At 38.2% G+C, this 20,940-nt stretch overlaps 1 protein-coding gene across 1 annotated transcript; it reads right to left on the reverse strand.

Annotated features, from left to right (window-relative positions):
• Positions 1-2,428: 2,428 nt before the first annotated feature.
• LOC103718286 (Ran-binding protein in the microtubule-organising centre protein) lies at positions 2,429-18,761 on the reverse strand. The gene is made up of 12 exons (XM_008807027.6): positions 18,346-18,761; positions 18,155-18,256; positions 17,132-17,212; positions 15,404-15,513; positions 15,162-15,297; positions 14,985-15,083; positions 6,923-7,028; positions 6,426-6,826; positions 6,173-6,355; positions 5,881-6,078; positions 3,761-4,081; positions 2,429-2,793 (listed from the first exon to the last, which is right to left on the reverse strand). The coding sequence occupies exons 1-12, from the start codon at positions 18,622-18,624 to the stop codon at positions 2,701-2,703; spliced, it is 2,109 nt and encodes a 702-aa protein (XP_008805249.3). The 5' UTR covers positions 18,625-18,761; the 3' UTR covers positions 2,429-2,700.
• Positions 18,762-20,940: the final 2,179 nt, after the last annotated feature.

A 20,940-nucleotide genomic window follows, 5' to 3' on the forward strand; every position in this document is an offset into this window, starting at 1 on the left:
CAGCAAGATATCATAATTGCAAATCCTTGAAATGTAATGTAATTTTGGAGGAAGTATGATTTATCTTATTGTAATGTGAACCGGTGAAATAAGTCGACATTCTTTTAAACTTGCGTTCCTTAAATCTCACAAAAATTATTTCTTTAATGGAAACCATCTGAGAACTTTGACATACTATAAGTGAAATATTTTCTCACCATAAATAAGTGAAATATTGAATCCATTTGGGGCCAAGAAAGTATATTACACTTTTTTGCTAATTATAAATTTAGAACTGGATAAGGTTCCATTAAAGACGTGCCAGTCAAGTACTTGGTTTTCAAGGCCGTATTCCGTTTCGTTTTGGCAAGATATCCCAAGCGGCTAAACCCCACATCCCATGCACTTCCCCTTTTATTTTTTCAGAAAAGAAAAAGGTGCTATCTACTGATACAAAACACTTTATGATATGGTACAAATTTTTGGCCAATGTCCAAAAGTATCATGCGTCGATGCATGAACCATTTTATTATCAGTTATAACTACAACTTTGATTAATTAGAATTGATGGATGCCGTCAAATTTTATTAAGGAAGACAAGAACTTCATATCATTCCATTTAGGACTCTGCTATATCGGGTATTCGATCCGATCTGATCTGAATAAGCGGGATTGTATCCAACATGCAGTGGATATGGATCATGGTAAAACTTGCTCCAAACATGATATATAACTTTTAAAAAATTTCTTCTTGAGACACACAAAAAAAAATTGATATTTGTAACTTTTTCTGGTCCAATCCATCCAACCCAACTTATTTCACTCTATCTATCATGCCCCGCCCCAATCTGAGGCAAGTAAGGGATGGATGATAGTATGCCCGACCTATATCCAACCTGTTGCTATCCCTAACTTCGTTCGAGATTATTTGAATTCCATCTTGTGCGTAATATAGAATTAGTTCCCTTTTTTTTGTGACGGCAAATTTATACAACCCAAGAGTAAGTACAGCAGCAGAATCCGCATACAGAAGATCATGAAGCTGTGCAGAGATTAGAGAGGTAGAATCCTTTATGTGTACCTTTGCCATGAAGTTGCAAAAATTGTCAATGTCATAGCAGGGACGACATCCACCTGCAATCTCAGCAGGTTTAAATTAGCGGCGGTCTTGATGGATTCTATGCAGTCCCTTCTTTTGAAGTACAACAATTTAAAATAAAAGTGCCGGCAAAAGGCCAACCGGCTTTAGCAACGAATTGACAATCTGATGTTCTTTCGGAAGGGGAGTTGTGGTTGTTGAGCGTTAAGTCCAGCATATTTATGTAAAAAATAGAAAAGAAAAAGAAACAAGAGTAAAAACTCAAAACTACATGTCATTCAAGCAGAAGGTAGCCTTGCGAGGAACTACTGAACTGAAGAGTGGACCCCCACCCTCTAGTTTTTTTAAATAAATTTCAACGGTAGTACCAAGAAAAATGGCCGCTGTGGCAACGGTTTCATCATTAGGGGATCAGCGGGCTAGGCTCGTAGCTGTCGGAGGTCGACGCATTTTCTATCAGTCTGTCGCAGGTGCCGAGATGCGTGGTGCCTAAGAGAGTATTTTTTATGCTAGACAGATGTTGGGGGCAGACCACATAATTGAAGGGAACTGTGCTATGGTGATTGACGGGATCTTGAGGCCCGGAAGTGCCGTCAGGGGAACGCATTTGCTTCACGATATTCACCTTTTGTTAGGCGAATGTGTTGTATTTCGGGCTACCCATATTTTCAGAGAGGCCAATAGTGCTGCAGATTGGGTGGCATCATATACGACTCATCACTCCGGAGATTTTATCTGGGAGACGCATGACTCCATTTTGTCTTTCTTGTATCCTCTTCTATTGTTTGACTCTTTGGGTTATGTTTACGCTAGGTATGGGTGAGACGCGGATGTACCAAAAAAAAAAAAAAAAAAAAGAGGAGAGTTAGTTCGAGGGGCTAAAGCCTGCATGTGAGGTGCCTTGCAACTGTGTACCAGAAATGTCTTGGGCTTTGGGATCTTCGTTGCAGCAAAACGAGCTTGGCAAACACAAGGAGCGCAAAGCAATTGCACGTAAATAATGCCTGTAGCCATCCAAGTTACTCATCAAAGACTTTTCTATCAAAGGCTCTGAAGTATGCATCATTCGATATAAACAGGACGGACGTCAGATAAACATCAAAGAGGAAGGGAATTAACCCAAGACATGACAGAGCGGCTCAGAGAACATAAAATGTTGCCCAGGAGACATCGAGTACAAGGTTACTCTCTGAGTATTGGATTAAAGCTAACCCAGAATTTGTGCAATCATCGATATCAAATTAATTTGAATGAATTAGAAACCTCCTTTGAAAACATGTTAGCATACGAGTGAATCAGCAAATGCTATGCGGGGGAGAAATTGGATGCAAGAGAAGGAAGCAACTCTTATGGTCTAGATTCCAGCATGTATTATTAAGAATTTAGTCTTATACAAATTATTGTGTCTGAGAAATTCTTATGGAGTCTATAAACAGAGCTTTGAAGCATTCATACAAACTATAGGATTATACAAGTTGGTGGTAGAGCAGATGGACATCTGGGCACACCAGCAGACTTCGTAAGTGTAGCGGACGCTATCAGGCTATGAAACAAATGAATAAACAAATGTATTTATGAATAAACAATGTAGAAGAGTCTGCATTGCAGTTTTACATAACAGGCTAAGAAAATATTTGTTGAATAACGGTCTCCGCATTCCCATTGTACTGCATGAGAAGATGGATGGCATCAGCCCTCGGCAACGCCAGGAATTCCTGTAACCGATTAGGTATAAGGTCGTGAGCCAAGAAACAGTATAGGCACGAACATCATAAAAAGAACATGAAAAGGTGAAGATATATGGCATTATCGAACAACAGTATACATCTTATCCGAGAATCAACATTGCCCCACTCTCTGGGACTATTTCTCCTGGACCCAAGGAAGGAGACAAGAAATAGGTCCATATGAAATTACCTGGGTTTTGCATAAATTATAAAGTTTTACTTCAACTGGTACACAGCACAGTAGGAACCAATAACAGAAGCCAGTAAATCTTGCTTTTACATGAATTCAAGCATACACATACATGTGGATGCATGTCTACCTAATAGAAATTCGTTCCACATAGAATGATCAACAACATGTTTTAGTTTCTAATAGAAAAACTACAACACTTAATGAATAAACAATGTCCTTGATTTCAAAGTATATCGGCAAGCAACTTGAAGACATCAAAGAACATTAGAAGGCAAGCCTTGCCACATAAACCCAGTGATAGGCACTGATGAATGCATAGGAGCATAAAATGATTGGAACAGGGATCTGAACATGAAGGTAAAGATGAGGTAAAACAAGGATAGGGTGAATCTTGAACAGCTATATCAAATCTTAAACATGGCAGATACAAAGGAAAAGAAAAAGTCTATGCAGTCTGAAAATGCAGCATAGTCAATAATTGGCCCTGCGAAGCAGTCCTGATTTGAAGGGTTAGAAAAGAGAAAGGTAAGGCCATTATAACCGAAAGATGCAAAACCAGTTTAAGAATTAGACAGACTGGAAGAATTGGCATCCTACAGAATCTAGAATTGGTTTTCCCCAGCAGTCAACAGAGGACTGGAGAACTGCCAAGGACAGAACACAACAGTCACCATACCATAACCAAAACCTGACCATGCTTGAATCAACAAGTGGTATCATGTCTTACAGATACATACAAGTTAATGTTATGGTAAAACTCACCATGACTTTAAGTATTGCATTTTCATCATAAACAGTTTCACTAGATGATACTTGAGGACTGCTACCGTCTTCTGGTATCTTGCTGCTTGAACATATGGTAACTTGAGAAGACCCGTTATTACAGTCATCTCCAAACGCCCTGGACATTGTATCACTATGCATGGAAGCCTCAACTTCTTTCAACTGATCTATTTTGAGGAGTTGTTCAAACCGGTCTTTGCACATCTGAAGCTTAAACCATTCAGTATGTGTATGAAGTGTTGTTCTCATTATCTTCATCAGCTGTGGTTCTTCAATGCCAAGCCTCCTACCCATCGCAACCTATACAAGAATAAAGAATGCATTAATTTGCAGCAATCTTTCAAATAAAAGAAAGAGCTAGAGTAATACTTTTTCCAGAACGAGTCTACTTGACCTAACAGGGTATGTGGCAGATGCTGATTTATTCTTCTTTAATATATATATATATATATATATATATATATATATATATATATATATATATATTATATATATATTTGACTATGACATTTCAAGCAGAGAATGAATGGAGGAGATACATGGGTCAGCTATGAGTGTTGGTCCGCCACATACCCCGCATACAATGTTGGTTAATATCCTCCAAGGAGGTGATAATTGTCAAAGCGAAATATGTCTACTAACCTTCAAAAATGAAAACAGCGTCCGACGTGATCATTTATGACACATTACTAGGAACAATTGAATATGAAACATCTCATTTTTACATAAGCATTATAAATTCGCTGGCTAATTTTTCAGAACTCAGAAAACTTACTTAACTTTGATCTACTGGAAGTGGAACAAGTTAAATCTTAAAATTTTGAAAGGTAAAATAAGTTCAAACCTAAAGCAACAAAGAATACCTCTGAAAACAAAAGCCAGTACCAACTCAATTTCCTTGAGCACTTGAGCTATTGCTCCAAGTCAAAGAAGACAATCCCATGAATTTTTATCACAGAATGTTTGAAATGCTAAGCTGCTAAACTTGATTAAATCACACCTTACTAACTGCATATATGGAAATCTAGAGCATACAATGCATGCAAATTTTAAGTACTTTAAGTTATACATTGGCCAAACTAATTATATAATCATTTGGCTATTTGGGTCTCGGAATCAAAATCCAAAGAAGAAATCAGTGTGACTAGCCCAAGCTCAACCTCCGAATAACACATATTCAGGAGAGCATGTCCCTGGGGTACAATAAGCTAGTCAAGCCACAACAACAATCTCCGTGGTCAATCTGACATGTTGCATTGGCATTATCACCCCAAAACCAGAATCCACTGTCTTCCAATAAAAAAAAATTAGGAGGTATCCAGGAAGTAGCTGAGCCAGTGTGTGTATAGCTTTAAAGAATAAATTATAAATCAAGTGCCTAACATGTACACTGACTACATTCAACAAATATTGATATTTGAGACGTCAGATATGACTGCAGCGAGCAACTTGAAGTATCCATATGTTGTAAGCTCACAAGAATCCTCCTTTTCCCTAACAAAAAACTCTAAAAGCACAAACTGTTGCAAGTCTAGTTGCAAAGACAGACTACAAAGACCCTGGAGAACACAGAATGAATTGATGTACATATTATCAGGTTTTCCAAAACAGAGAACTTACATAACTTGTATACCATACCATTCTCAAGGACAAAATTGTCATTTTAAACTGGAGGTCATGATAGCTTCAGCATGACTATTATTCTATTCAGAAAACAAACAACTGCTGAAAAAAATTCTGTAAAAATAGAGAACAGCAGACCTACACAGTCTTTTAATGATAATTCCATAGCCAGTGGACTGATGATAGCCACCTGAACTCTGTTGACTCTAACAACCTATCTAGTTCACAGGGTAAAGTTCAACAGAAGGTCTAAAATGGCCCTAGCAGAATTCTGCAATATGGTAACTCAAAATGACATCAGAAAGAAAAGGAAGTGGAAAAGCTTGTTCTGGTCTTTTCTCCCTCTTTTACAACCAACAGAATGAGAATCAGATGCTTATTCTGAAGCAACTTAATTGCATTAAAATGCTAGCATGACAAAAATCAAGGAACAGAAAGCAGACATCAGCTTTAGGTCAAACTAAGTAAATGTTTACCTGGAGGGAAGTTGCAAGGACAGGCAAGGGTATCCCTTTCGTAAGTGCATCTTCACTAGGCCTAAGCAAAGCCAACAAAGTTTCCTTTAGAGGCTTCAGCAAAGCTTGATTGCTTGCAGCCAGAGGGCCTAAATGACTGCAAGCAACTTTAAGAGCTGTAGCATGATCACCACCATTGACCAGTGTAAGAAATTCAATCTGACATCAGAATGGTGATAAGAATGTCAAGATCTCAAAAGTTGCTCATTTCACAATACGGCTACTATCAGAAATACTTTGTCCTAATGATTACCTGTTTCAGTTGAAATAGTAGAATAGGATTTTCAGTAAAAAAGTCAGGATCTATGGCATTTATTTCCTCAACAACTTTTGCAGCCATTCCTTTATTTGCTAATTCCCTCATCTCTAGGATAATCTCACACTTGTGATCCCCGATATTGTTGAAGCGCTCAAAGGAAGAATGAATTTTGGAGTCCTAGTCAACAGAAAATAATCATCACTACATGACAAATGTCCATAGATTACTCTGGTAATATCAAGCTTACCTGCTCTTCTCTAAGTGTCTCTTCACTGCTAGGAAGGGCTGGACACAAGGACTCTTGTTTATTAAACTCAGGAAAGAAGGCATCAAGTTCTAGCTTCTCAATCCGTCCTCTCCATCTCTTGCGTCTCCTTTGTCCAGTTGCATGATTTCTACTCCTCCGTAACCTTCTAGAAGAGGTTTCTTGATGGTTGACATCACTGGTGCTGCAATCTTCATTATTGTTAGTCACTTCATATGCGAATCTTGTGTCGTCGATTCCTTGCATGCTCGCAGCATCAGCATAAGTTTCTTGAGCACCTCCAGTGTCAGCATTGTTCACAGAAGTTTCTCCATCAGAGAGTCTACTAATTCCACATTCTATGCTAAGAGAAGAGCAATTTCTGGACGAACTATGTGCAAAATCTGGAAATTCAGTCAGTCAGACAACTGGTAAGACGATAGCACATAATTTGAAGCCATTGTGGCAACTAAACTTATGTTTACTATCTCAAGTTTAACCTGGTGAAGAATTAGGAGCACCATCAACAATTCCCCTGTATACACAATACTCATGAACCAGCTTATCAAGCATTGAGAGATCCAGTTTCATTCGGCAAAGTTCATTCTGTAAAACATCATTGGAAAAAGGATAAGCATATCAAGAAGGAAAAAACAGTTGGTTAACAGAACAGGAGAAGAAGAAATTGCACCACGGTAGCAAATTAACTAAATCCTCATTGGTTGTCAAAATCTGAATGAAGCAGAACTACAATATTTCAAGCTATAATATGGTCAACACGAATCAAAACGCATGCCAAATATGATATAGAGGCCTGTCAAACATGACAGATCCACAAAATTCAATGACGTACCGACACAATAGAAGAGACAGCGGAGAAGGAGAACAAGGAAGGAAAAGAGAGAGAGCGGGGAGGGAAGGAGAGGGAAAGGAAGGAAGAGAGGCCGGCTGAGGCCAACCGGCGGAAGCTGGGGAACCTTCGCGCGGAGGAGGCGAAGGCCGAAGAGACGTGGAGAACGAAATAGGGGACCGGAGGTGGAGTCCCGCCTCCGTGTCTCCCCGGCCTCCTCCTCCTCCACGCGGAGGCTCCCTGACCTCCGTTGGCCAACCTCTCTCTCTCTCTCTCTCTCTCTCTCTCTCTCTCTCTTTCTTCTCCTTCTCCCCCTCCAGCGACGACATCTCGGTTTCAATGCCGGAACTATCCCGGTCCGCTGCTAGTATGGCCTGGGACGGCCCGAACTGCATGGTTTGAGACCGTTCCCTAGACCCTGATGTAAGGGTTTGGCAAAGATTCATCTATTGTAAAAACTAGTTAATGGCCAATGACAACATGAAGTAAAATATCAAACTACCTCATCAGTAGGCATGTGTAAAAAAACCAACTAAACTGCGAACCTGAATTGAAACAGTCACTTCAGTTCTATTTAAGACAGTTTTATTCTATAGTTGATTCAGTTTGAAAGATTTTCAAACTGAAAAATTGGTTTGTTTTGTATTAGATCTTAAAAAACCAACCCAAACAGAAAAATGGACCTATATATATTTAAAATGTTATTAGGTGAGAACACCAAGTGAATTATATAAAAGTGTAAGCCCATAAACCTAGTTTACTTGTTTTAATATTGGGCCCATACAAGTGTAAGCCCAAACAAAATTATAACAGTGTTATGAAAATTGACAATATATGGTTCAAGTTACATTCTAACCCAGTCCAACCAGAACTGAAAATGGATCTCCTCGACCTGATAAACTGAACTGAACCCAACCGAATTTCTCCGTTTGGTTTTAGGTGGTTTCTATAACCGTAGTTCGGTTAAGGTTTCAGTTTTAAGAAACTAATTCAAATTGGTTTGATTTCAATTCTACCCCTAAGCTAAACAGATCTGACCTGCGCACATCCTACTCATCAGTGTCCAATTAAAATGGTTTAGTTAATACAGATTGAAAGGAGGGGAAAAATCATTATAATCTTTAAGAGTTCATAAGACCTATCAAGTAATCCCAGAAGGTACAAAAATTTCCATAAATGATTAAAATTGGACAATTTTCAAAGTGGCTTCATGTCGCCATCTCTTGCCTCTACTTGGAGAACATTCAATGCTCTCTACAGCCTGCAATTATGTATGAATTCTCGGAAGCTCACTTAAATTGTTGAATAATGGGACAACAGCTCTAGTGAAACTTCGGTACTAATACCACCCTACAAGGGTGTGGCTAATAAACAAGCACCACATTCTATAGCCACATGACATTGGTAAAACATCCTTAAACCATTATAACGGTCTCTTCCAAATGCCCAAAAACCAGTATGTACTGTTCTAATGGAAATAACAGCATGTATTCTCTTTTTTAACCCTCATTGACATTTTCTGGAATATAACATTTGTTGATATAACAGCCTATCCTAATTCAATATTTTTTAAGTGGAATCATTATATGAATATAATAAAATACTACTTTAATTAGATGAACAGTGAAAAGGTCAAAAAACCATTGGCATTTTTGTTACGTATTGACTGCTGTAACATTATAAAGGAGGTTATCCAAGGCTTTGCACCAGCTGCATATGTTTCCATAATGAAAGTCCTCTTGAAGACCAAGAAGCATTTTCTATAGACACACATCAAATGGTTTCGACATAGCGTGTCATGTTGTTTTATGCCATCGCTGACACACATCTCCACCGTCTCTAAAAGACTAGAACATGTCATAAAGAAACTCCTAAAGGGACTTTGAATCTTTGACCAAAAAACTACAATTTATGAGCATTTTGAGAGTTTCCCTTTTTTGCTAAATACTCGCATCTCAGTTAATCTCTCTCTCACGCGCGCGCGCGCACGTGCGTGCGCACTCATGAGCACATACACATGCATCCTGTCTCCTACAGAGATCCAAGAGAAGTGCAGCAACCAGAAAGCCAGAGTTTCCTAGTAAATCTAACTTTAAAAAAAAAAAGAAGAACACAACTGCATATCTTATTTGTTCCAGGTGGGGTAGATTGTGGGGTGAGTTGTGGAAGCTATCGCACAATGGCAAAGCCAAGATTTGTTCAAGAGAGGGAAAAATTTAAGTATCCGCCAATGCGATAGAAATTTCCAAATACCAAGAGTGAACAATTATATGCATAATCAACGCTAAATTGGCAAGTATAATTTGGGGGAAAAAATCCAAATAAACAAGTGTTGTTTGCATTAATAGGAAATAGATCAGCACAAAGGTTTCAAATACAGAGTGATATATACATTTTTTTTTTTTTTTTTGGGGGGTGGGGGGGGTGGGGGGTGGGGGGGATAAGCTAACTTGGGTAGTGTTGAAATCTGTAATTAAACAAAACATAAGCATATTAAGAATGTCAGTTAATAAATCTACAATAATCACATACATACGAAAAAAAGTAGCAAAAATCCCTAAAAAGAAGAGAAACAAGAGAATAATATGATCTATCAGAGAAGAGATTAGTGGATCTCAGATTTAATAATTTGTTTAAGCACGTATTTAAAAAAATAATAGGCGGGGGAAAGCACCCTTGGAAGTTAGCATAAATTGCTAGACCATCAAAGTTTCCCAACACCTGATGCTGGTGTCAAATTTTCTTCGGCAAATCAAAGAGCTACTTAGCTTCTATAACCAGGATTCAAGGGATCCAGTTAGCCTAGTATGGAAATTCGACAATGATGGATCTTTAGATATCATGGCTTGTCCGTTAAGCCAATTCATATGTTTCCTGGAAACATTTCCAAATATGATTATCGAGACTTAAAACTACCCAAACCGGCTCCTATACCGAGCATACAGACTCAGTGACAGGGTGACACCGGTATGGGGCCCGATACCAAAATGGCTTAACTTGCTTATATGATACCTGACCTGACCCATCGCCATCCCTACTTTTTCATTTAGTAAAATCTTACAATGGACCAACAATTCTCTCTTCCACTATGATCTCGCAATGGTAACCACCGTAGGTTCCTCCAGACTCAAATATAGGTGTTGGGCAAAGTTTGAAATGGTTAATGATATCGAGTGCAAAAATATGTGACACACAAAGCAAATAAATATGAAAACAAATCAAGAGTCATGCCTAATTCTGAACAAATGATCATAAACGACAAACTTCAGGAAACAAAAATGGGTTTGTCATGTACATTAGAAAGCATGTATATCAAGAATCTTACCCATATTTATATGTGATACTTCAACAATATAGATCGAACAGAGGCAGCTTTTATATTTTCTTCCTAAATTAAATAATTCAAGAGGGAAGCTCCAGTTGAAGGAATTTTTTTGAGTCCTTCCTCACAACATTGACTAAGTTTTCTTTTGCCTCCTCCATGCTTCCACATATCCAAGCCCCCTTCCATCTGCTTATCACGATATGCATTTGAATAGAAGCAGATTCATTTAGTCTTCCATTATTCTATCAACTCTTAAGCACCATTGGTTCGCTTTAAATTCGATCCTTACCAAATTTACCACACATCCATGTTAGTGCTTGTAAGTTGTAACATCTACTGCCACCTTTACTATTAAGTCCTAGTACTAGAACTTGTATTAATACGTTGCCAATAGGGATCTATACAGTATGGTAATTCACTTTAATGACACATGGAATGCTATTAGCATCAGCACATCACATCCACCATGTGTCGATATGCGGATTACTAGCCCCCTACATCATAGTAGTGACAAACTAGGTCGGTATAGTACACCCATACTGGCCAATATGGGTCGATAGTTGAAACCTTATTTGCTACTAAATAGCATATATTCTAGGCAATTCAATAGCGTCAAAATTGTCATCATCTTTAAAACCCAATCAACAGTCACAGTTCCAAGTCCAGATTATACGTTCAACTTCATAAGACTAGCACCAAATGTGCATTAATTTTTTATTCCTCCATTTCATGGATCTTATTGAAAAATATCCTATAGGATAATTCTTGACCTTCAGGCTGTGTTTGGATGCCAAATAGCAAACCATCCCCAAAAAGATTTACCCATAGGCATCCACCCCCCTACCCGGCTAACCAGCGAATAAACTTATCCACTGTTTGATTGGTGCTCTCATGGTTAGTGGAATAAGTTCTGAAAAAAGTGAAAAAGTAAAGAGAGAGATTTCTGGGAGGTTAACTCTATTTCACCCTCCCCACTAAAATAAACTTACTCAAGTTAAGAACCTTTTTGGGCCTTTGACAATTTGACCAAATAAGTTTATCCATCACTTTTTGGATGGTGTTTCACTGGTTGTTCAGATAACTTTAACTTATCCATCCTTTAGCCAGCAAACAAACACGGCCTTTGTGGTAAGGTCGGTTCATTTCAAGTTGATAGCCTCAAAAGATGGACCTATAAGTAATTCTTGGACAGGATACAAACTTTGAGCCCTTATGATCAGGCTTCTTTGTTGAGTTGAATCTCTGGTTACCTTCAATCCAGATACTTCCATCAAGATTAGAATTCAATATAGTAAAAAAACGCATAACTAATGGACAAATGAATTCACAAATACTATGATGGAGTTTCCTGTAACAAAAAAAGTGAGTCTCAAAAAGATCCCAAGAGGCATCATTAGTTAAAAAATTCTTATGTTCCATCTGCAAATGCTCAAAGAGTGAACTATACATTAATGCTCCTAATTCGATACATTATATAGAAATTGTGCACCCTTTTATATATTTTTGGCACTGCAACTCAATTTTAAACTCCTTGTTGGAGAAAATACACTAAGTGATGATTGGCTTCCAAAATAAGATTTGACACGTGGAAGGCATAATAGACAAAAGAGAAACATACATCAAAAACTCAAGGCAGGTAAATCCAAACAACATACATGCTTGTCAAAGAAGAACCACTTGCCATATTTCCCTGTATTTTGTGCTAGTGATGTAGATAGATATAACCACTTGTCAGTATGCATATTGTCATCTCTCCTTGAACGACAGCTCCTCAAGTTCTTACATGAATGACTACTTCATGATTCTAGACTAACAATAAAGATTCAAACTTAGTTGATAACATATTCAATCAGCTTTCACTATATGGTTCAATGACAAAATAAGGATCAATGAAATAGGACGCTGACAACGATATTCGTCAGCCATTCTAAGTTGGCCCGAAATATTTGTCTAGATTTGATTATCAAGCAACCATAACTTACAAAATCTAGAGATTTTGATAGCTTTCAAGTGAGATCTAACAACATAAACAATAAGAGATTGAAAACAACTAATTTATAGATACAAAGAAAAAAATGATCTGCTCTGCTTATGTGAGAACTGGCCTCTTGGGCCCTTTCTGGATTAAAGTTGTCGGGCCCAACCGACTTCAGTTCAGGACTTCAAAAAAAAAAAAAAGAAGAAGAGCAATTAGAAACAGGGGATCACGATCCCCCGCCTGATCGCCCGCTGTTGGGGAGAACCACGTGGAGCCATGGCCGGTAAGGCCTCCGCATGGCTGGTGCGAATGGCCGTCGGCTGTTGGGATCGCTCAACCACCGCCGAGCTCGTGATAGTTGCAAACAACTATCGAGTTTATCCTCTTTCAAAAGCCTTATAAATCCCCCTCATCTCTTGTGATTGATCCACCGTCGGGCATCCCTTCCCTCTTCCTCACCTCTGGCAGCTATTGTGTTGCCGAATCCGAGCTCTGCCACCCCCAAAATTTCCTCCAATTCCTTCTAGACCACCGATGGTCTTGTTTTTCTTCTCCTCCTTATTTCAAGTGCCGCCGCCGCTAGCCAGCCGAACCGGCTACCCTCGACTGAGATCCACCATCTCCGCCGACATCGGTGAGCTCCCCTTCCCCCAATTCTTTTGTTCCTAGACAAACCAAGCCTGTTCCTCTGTTCCGAGCCAAGTCCTTGGCTTCTTCCTTCTCATCGGTCACCGCAGCAGCCGTTGGCTGCTGTCGGCTGGCTCTTGACCAGACGTCGACCCCCGCCACCAAGGCCCAGCCATCGTCAGACCTTCTTCCCTCTTCTTTTCTCTTTCCTCTCCTCTTCCCTCTCTTCCTTCCCTTCTTCTTCTTCTTCTTAGTTCTCTTTTTCTTCTCATTCTTAGTTTCCTTTATTTATTTATTTATTAATCTCTATAAACATATAGATTTTGCTGTTCTTCCCTAGTTTCTAATTTCTCTCCTTAGCCTATGGGCCAGATATAGTGATGACTTATGCCACTATGATGGACCAAACCTAGACCTCTAACTTAACCCGAGCTGAGATTCTCTCTCCTCTCCCTCTTTCTCTCTCTAGACAGGCTCAAGGATCTTAGTGTAAACCTTGCTTTGCTTGTTGCTCGGATCCAAGTTGACCTCTCTTTGGAAGGCCCTGAACCGCCCCGACACCCAAACGGTAAACCGACCCATTACTTCGGCCCCAGTCGGATCTTTTTGAAATTTGACTGCTATTGATCTTCACTTGATCAGTTTAGTTTGCCTTGTTCAGACTGACCTAAGTAGTCATGCACTGCCACCTGACCGATCTGATTTGGGCATGAGATTGTATCTTCAACAGTATTTTAATTTTGACTTTGCTTGACTTTTAAGATATTGATTAAAAATTAATTATATTTTAATGATATTAAAGCAAGCGAAACCTAACCTATCTAATTGGATTAGAATTTTGAAGTGATAAATAAATTTATTCTTCAAAAAAAAATATGTATTCTTCAAGAACTGATTTATTTTTCAGTCAATATCTTGCTCTTTAACTAATTATTTCGCATGCTCAGCCCCCCACTTTGGAGTGTTATGTTGCTTACTGGGCTAGTGTAGCTCGTTATCATACTTTCTCTATTTTTCAGATCCAAATGCATGATCACTCGGAACTTGGAGAAGTGCCCTAGATCTTCTAAAGATACTTTTAGTTATTGAAGTTCTAGTCAGACTATTTAAACTAGTTAAAATATTTTATTTAAATTAAGTGAATTGTTAGCATAGGTTGATTTATGTCACTTTGGAACCACTGTAAGAATTATTTAAATAAGTTCTTAATTAAATAAATTTTCAAGAATTATTATTGTTTTGATATGATCTATAGCCTTGCATGCGTGTATGGTCCACCATACAGATATGCAGTGTTTGTTACACTCTAGGTTCAGGGCATGACAGCTTATGCACTACACACATGTGCTTTAAGGTGCTATTGAATTATGCCATGCAATGACATTATCTTGAATGCCCAAACTATAAAAAGAGGTGTGGTATGGTGATATATTCAACTGAAAACTAAGGATCATATTTCAGTCTAAACCAGGCAAAACAGGTAAAGCTGATAAAAGTGAACCAGTAAATATGTCTAAGGTTGATATAGCAATGGATATTTGAATAATTGTTGCAAGCACGTCATTTGGTTTATTGAAGATTACTTTCCTTAAGTATGCAGTAACTTCTGCCTAAAATAGAATTCTCATATCACTACAGGATAACAAAAATTACATAGCCATCTGAATATGTAAAATAAATATGCACATACAAAAATAAATAGATATAATATATATGTATATATATATATAGTTTAACACTGCACATAGCTTATGTTTTTATAATCTTTTAAAAAAATAAAACCTGAAATGCTTGATTTAAATCGCCCTTGGCAAATCTCAAGCTATCAACTGCTCCTTGTCTTGTTAGCTCCACAGCATGTGCAAGAGCTTGAATATCAACCTGAAATTTGAATGTAAGTACAAAGACTTCTCTGGACAACCTAATGTAGATAAATACATAGCCAGGGAAGAAACTTACTTCATCAAAAGGAGGTGCTTCATACAAACTCTCCTGAGGAGTTGCAGGTGGGTCCCGTTCCTCAAACAGCAACCTTTCAGTGAGATCTGATATACGGGATAAAATGCCTTGACGAAAGCAAAATACTTTGTGAATGCTGCATATTAATGGGTGATGAGAGACAGCTGCTGGAGTTTGACAAAGTTCCCAGAATACATATACAAATTTATATCAAAATTGAAGATTAAAAAGCTGACACATACCTTATTAAGTATCTCAAGGTCATTGAAAAAATGGGATCATAAGCATGTAAATGAGCTCTTAATATTGAAGATAATAGTCCAGCTAGATCAAATCTCCTCCTTTCAGACCACTGGTACACATAAAAAGTCAAATTTTTTGGACATGAATAACTACTGACAAACTGCCTCACAATTCAAATCATGTTAAATTTAAAATAGAGCTCACATGGCACAGAACGATACAAATCAGCTAGCCCACTCGGGACAGGCCAAGTCTGGGGTCACATTATTGGGTCTTTCAAGAACAACCAGAATCAAACTGAATATGGCCATTTTTTGATCCTGTGATAAACTTACAATTTGTTAACGTACCAACTAGCCTATGGTCCGACGCAAGTGCAAGTCCACATCAACAGAAAAGATTAAGATAATGTATGGTAGGCGGAATAAATTTTGAAGGCTTGGATGGATAGACTTATACCACCTAACAGAGGCTTTTTGGCATTTTGTTGGAGGGATAAGTGCAAAGGATAAGTGAGAGATTAGTGCTCTGAATTTTGTGATAGATTTGGATTTCATCACCAAGAAAAATTTTTTTCCTACTTGTTTGATAAGAATAAAGAGTGCACAGGAGCAAAAAGGTAGTTAGAGGGGATAAGTTTCCTTATTCCATGGTGTAACTCTATCCTATTTTGGTGGAAAAGAGTTACACCGTCTGGGACCACTTATAACCCCAAATGGTATAACTCTTGTTACTTGGTCACTTTTTATTGTTTCGCAGCATAACACAGAATAAGGGCCTAATTCCACATTATTCCTAAGTTATATTGCCTACCAAACATGCCCTAAAAGCTTTTTTGGCTGGTGAATTTTTTGAGAAATACGGTGTTAATATGCCACTGCTAAGGTTTGAACCCTAAAACTCTCTGAAGAGCAAACCCCTAAGAGAGGGTGCCAACCGTTGGACCCAATGCCAATTGGCATTTGACAAGTAAAATTAAACAATTCTCTAGGTCCTTGCTACAAAAGTCTTGGAGCTCGGCTACACTAGTCTATTGGCTCAAATTTGATTGGTGAACTTAAACGAGAGGTTGGGAAATCTGGGACATGCTAAGCTATAAACATCTGCTAGTCAGATCCACACCATGGCCAAGCATCAAAGCAGCAGCACTAATGTGCACATTTGGAAATCACAGTACTTGGGCTTACAACTTTATGGCTCCATGAATTATCCTTGGATAGTCAAGCTTATAAGGAGAAATAAAAAATATAACACTTTGGATCAGTTAAAACCCCCAAAAGGCATAATGGTAACTAGTAATAACAAGTTGTACTTGCACAGACCTAGGTCCAGCAGAGTCCTAGGCAACAAAACTAACACCAAATTTGTAAGAAGTTTGCTAACATAATACATTCTTAAAGATCATAAAAAAATGAGGCCCACCAATAATTAAGGACTATAAAGAATTTAATACTTATCCTAAATGGCTATGTTATTAATTTTTCTTCAAGTAGTTCAATCACCAGACCATTAGTTCACCTATTTGGCTGATATGGTTATCAAAAGAAAATGAGAATACACAAGATGTTATGCTGTACAATCATGCAGACATGCATGTATGTACGTAGGTATGTCCAAGTGAGAAACAATGCGAGGTTTCCTTAACTATATACATGTTAACATAGAAACATATATGGTCCGATCCACCTTCATTACAGTCGACTTAATATAAGATATATTTGTATTACCTCATTTGCAACAGGAGAGGTTTGATCTTCTTTTTCAAATATTAAGGCCAAGAGGACATGCTTGAACTCCTCGTAAGCTTCCTTCAGAACAAATAAAACATGTCAGAACTCAAAAAGGAAAAAGTTAATTGTATTTATTATTTATAAATACAAGAAAATAATTTTTTACAGTACAGAATGACTTGTATTTAGTTTAAAAGGAAATGCATGCATGAACTGTTTCTGCGCAAGTACAGAACATGAACCCCTAAATCCATGAAGTGCTCGATGTAATCCATATACTGTCAAAAAGCCAGTGCATCCATAACATGAATCTAATAATAGAGAAAGCTCGCTGCCAGCATTCCTTTTTACAATTTGTTGCCCTACCATGACCGGTGCTGGCCTTACTCTGACAATTATGAATCCGATGCTACCAAAGGAAGAATGTGATTTATTTGATGCCAGACTCCCATGTGTCATATCAGTGTCAATCTAAATTGAAGTCCTTTTCTGACACCTATCAGGAAGCATCCAGCTATCCAGCAAACTAACCTCTCACATCACATAGGCATTTGCTTGATGAGAATTGGCTACGAGCTGGGCAAGGTAATCTATCCAGCTGTCATTTTAGTGACAGCACCAAACAAAACCATTTCCAGTGTCCAATCCATCCAGTGCAAGGTCATGAAGCGTTTCAATTACTCTATCATCCGCTGCTTATTTGGGCAAGCATCTAACGCCAAATCATGCACAATCTCTTGTTCCCCTCTCCTCCCCTCCCCCCACCCGGGAACCAAAAAACCCAAAAAAAGAAAGAAGCACCAACCCCTTCTCCCTAGAAAATAATACCATCTCTATTCGCACAAAAATTTTCATCTAAAAGCCCTACATTATATTCTTCACCCATTTCCTCACACACCCAGCCACCCATTCTTAAGCCCTAGATTCCCAAATTAAACAAAATAGGGGAAAAGCAGATTCTTTTATGGAAAAAAAAAATCGATTGTAATCAGAAAAATGCAAAAGAAGGAAGCTAGTTACCGGGTAAGCATCCAGGGCGCACGGAGCAAGAGCAACCCGCAGGCACTCAATGGCCAAATCTCGATCTTTCTCCGTCCCTCTCCTCAAAAGCTCGATAAATTTCTAAAAGAAAAAACAAACCTAATCACAATTAATAAACACAGAAAGACCTAAGAAACAAATAAAAGATTGGGAACTAAAACCAAATTTGCCTGCTTCTGCAACCGGAAGAGAATCCGGTGGTCATCGAGGACCGCCGGGACGTGAAGCCGCAACTGGTCGATGGCTCCATCTACGTCGCCCGTCTCGATGCACCGCCGGATCTGACGGATGATAAGGCGCGATCGATATGAAGACGAAGAGGAGGAAGAGGAGGAAGGAGAAGAGGATGGCGAAGTTGAAGGAGAAGAGTCCTCCAGTAGGTGCTCGGACTTGGCGAACTCTAGGACGAGGGAGTCCAGCGCTTCCCAATTCACCGGCGTCGATTCCATTCGTTCGTCTTTCTTCCTTTTTCTTCTCCCCAAGGTCGAGAGGGAGGGGATGGAGGAGAGCTTAGATTTATTTGGTGCGGTGCGAGTGCTTTACACGGAATTAGGAGAGAGAGAGAGAGAGAGAGAGTCTAGGCTACATGGGAGGCTATTTATGGTGCCGTATCCCGTATATGGAGGGGGGCTTCGTATTTGGGTTCGGACAGGAGAGTCGGTGCTGGGCCGACTGAGGCCGTCCAAGTGCGTCTTTTTGGTCTGGAGTGGAGCCCGCTCTGGGGAATAACTTGAGTCGGGTGGAGCGGGTTTGGTGGTGGAGTTCTCTAGAGAGATTCTTTTGACGGCGCCACGAGCGCTCACCTTCTCCAGAGGATTTGTGGATTCTTAAGATTGATGGAGTTTGACAGCGAAATCCCTGGTATACGGGATGTCGTGGGGTATCTCGGGCTGTAGGGCCAGCTGGTCCCATCCCAATCTTAGGGGGGTGTTCTTGCAAAACTTGCTCTCTCCGCCGAATGTACACATAAACTGATAGAAGTATGTATGCATTTATGGAAAATCCAACCTGAACCACAAACAGCCAATAATGCTCGTGCCAGAAAAATATAGATTTCTAGATAAGTTTTTTAACCCCCCAAAGAACTGGCCCTTAGTGTCAGAGATGTAATTCATGAAGGACATTTTATAGTCTAGAGAGTTTCAATGTGATGAATTTCTTGGCAATAGAGGGCTTCTTTAATAAAAACGTGAAGAAATGATATTAATCATAGAATAAAACCATGAGATTAAAGTATCACGAACAATAAAGAAGCAAAAGCAATGACAAATTTTAGATGCTTAGAAAGTGCATAACACAATGATTTAAAATGAGATAAAGTACCAACTTCAATCCTATGGTTATAGAGTATGTATTTTCTTTAGAGCTATTGATCTATAAAAATTTTGTTTCTTAGAAGAAAAAAAAATTGTATATATTTAATCATTACCATTCTATTTTGTTCGTATAAAGGGATCATTCATTAAGGCCTTCAGTACTATGAGAATGATTTATTCTAATGCTATTGTTTTCAATATTTAGTGGGAGAAAAATATTTTGTACGTCACTTTGTTCTGAATAAATAAACCCAGACCAACTTTTTTAAAAGTCGTCACGAGAAATAAAATCCATCTAATAAATAAAATAAAGCTACAATCGGTTTCTCCTTGTTAAAGAATTTTATTTGAGTTAAAACAGTCACATGCTATTTGATCAAGAAAACTATACAAATCAAATGAAAATAACTTTTCGATTCTATGTTTCTATGTGGTTTTTGAATACATTTGATTAAAATCTAACTTTTTAGCTTTCTTTAAACTTATTAAGCTAAATAATTTGCAGGGCACTTGAAAGAAGAGTCAACAACAAAGAATTTTTGGAGATTTCTTTAGACAGGAAGATCTATATATTTCCGTATTTATTCGGCTTTAATCAAGATAAGGCTATGGGATTGCTTGATTAAAAGAAATGTATATCTTTTCAAATAGATTCATTCCAATAATCGAATTAAAACCATTATAAAAGTATGTAAGATTGCATAAATTCTATTCTAGCACTAACCAGAAATTTGTAAGAAAAATCTCAACCTTTCAACTTGGTTACTAATGGATGAGAGTAACCCACCCACCCCACTGGTTGTCAAAAGACCATGGCATTTTTAGTAGTTTTCTCTAGTGTGAGGTCCGAAGCCTCCTTTATCTGAAATAGAAAATAGTCAAAATATACGAACAAAAGAAGAAAAAGGAAATAATAAATAACAAGCTCATTATCTTGACATTATAAATACCCCCTCCCCAGCATTCCAATGCTGCATTCCCTCTATGGCTCTTGGTCAAGTGAGAGCGAGAGAAAAGGCTGAGGCAAAGCAAGCGAGAACTATAAGCAATGCAGAAGGCTCTCAAAACTCCTGATAAATCTCTAGCCATTCAATCTAGCCACCCTACCAGCAGTCAAGGAATCATGATATTTTTATAGTTTTCTTCATAGCATATGCTTATTGCATGTCTATTCTAAAAAGGCTAGTAATTTCCTAGACTGTTCTTTTTTTTTTGAGTGTGTGTAGATGTGTGACAATGTCAAAGGCATTCTTTACCCGAACTAGAAAGACTTAGGATCCCCAAATATACGAAAAAGTTAAATATATGGAAATACTCAAATGTACTCAAATATTCAAAAGAAAATACTTAAATATGAAAAAAAAAAAACAAAAGGAGAAAAAGGAATTAACAAATAATAATAAACTTATAACCTCAAAAACAATGAAAATAAACTTGTTATTTTGACAG

Source organism: Phoenix dactylifera, chromosome 5 (genome assembly GCF_051530095.1).
Source record: "Phoenix dactylifera cultivar Ajwa chromosome 5, Ajwa_hap1_PhDact_Kaust_v1.1, whole genome shotgun sequence".
In the NCBI taxonomy this organism is placed as follows: domain Eukaryota; kingdom Viridiplantae; phylum Streptophyta; class Magnoliopsida; order Arecales; family Arecaceae; genus Phoenix; species Phoenix dactylifera.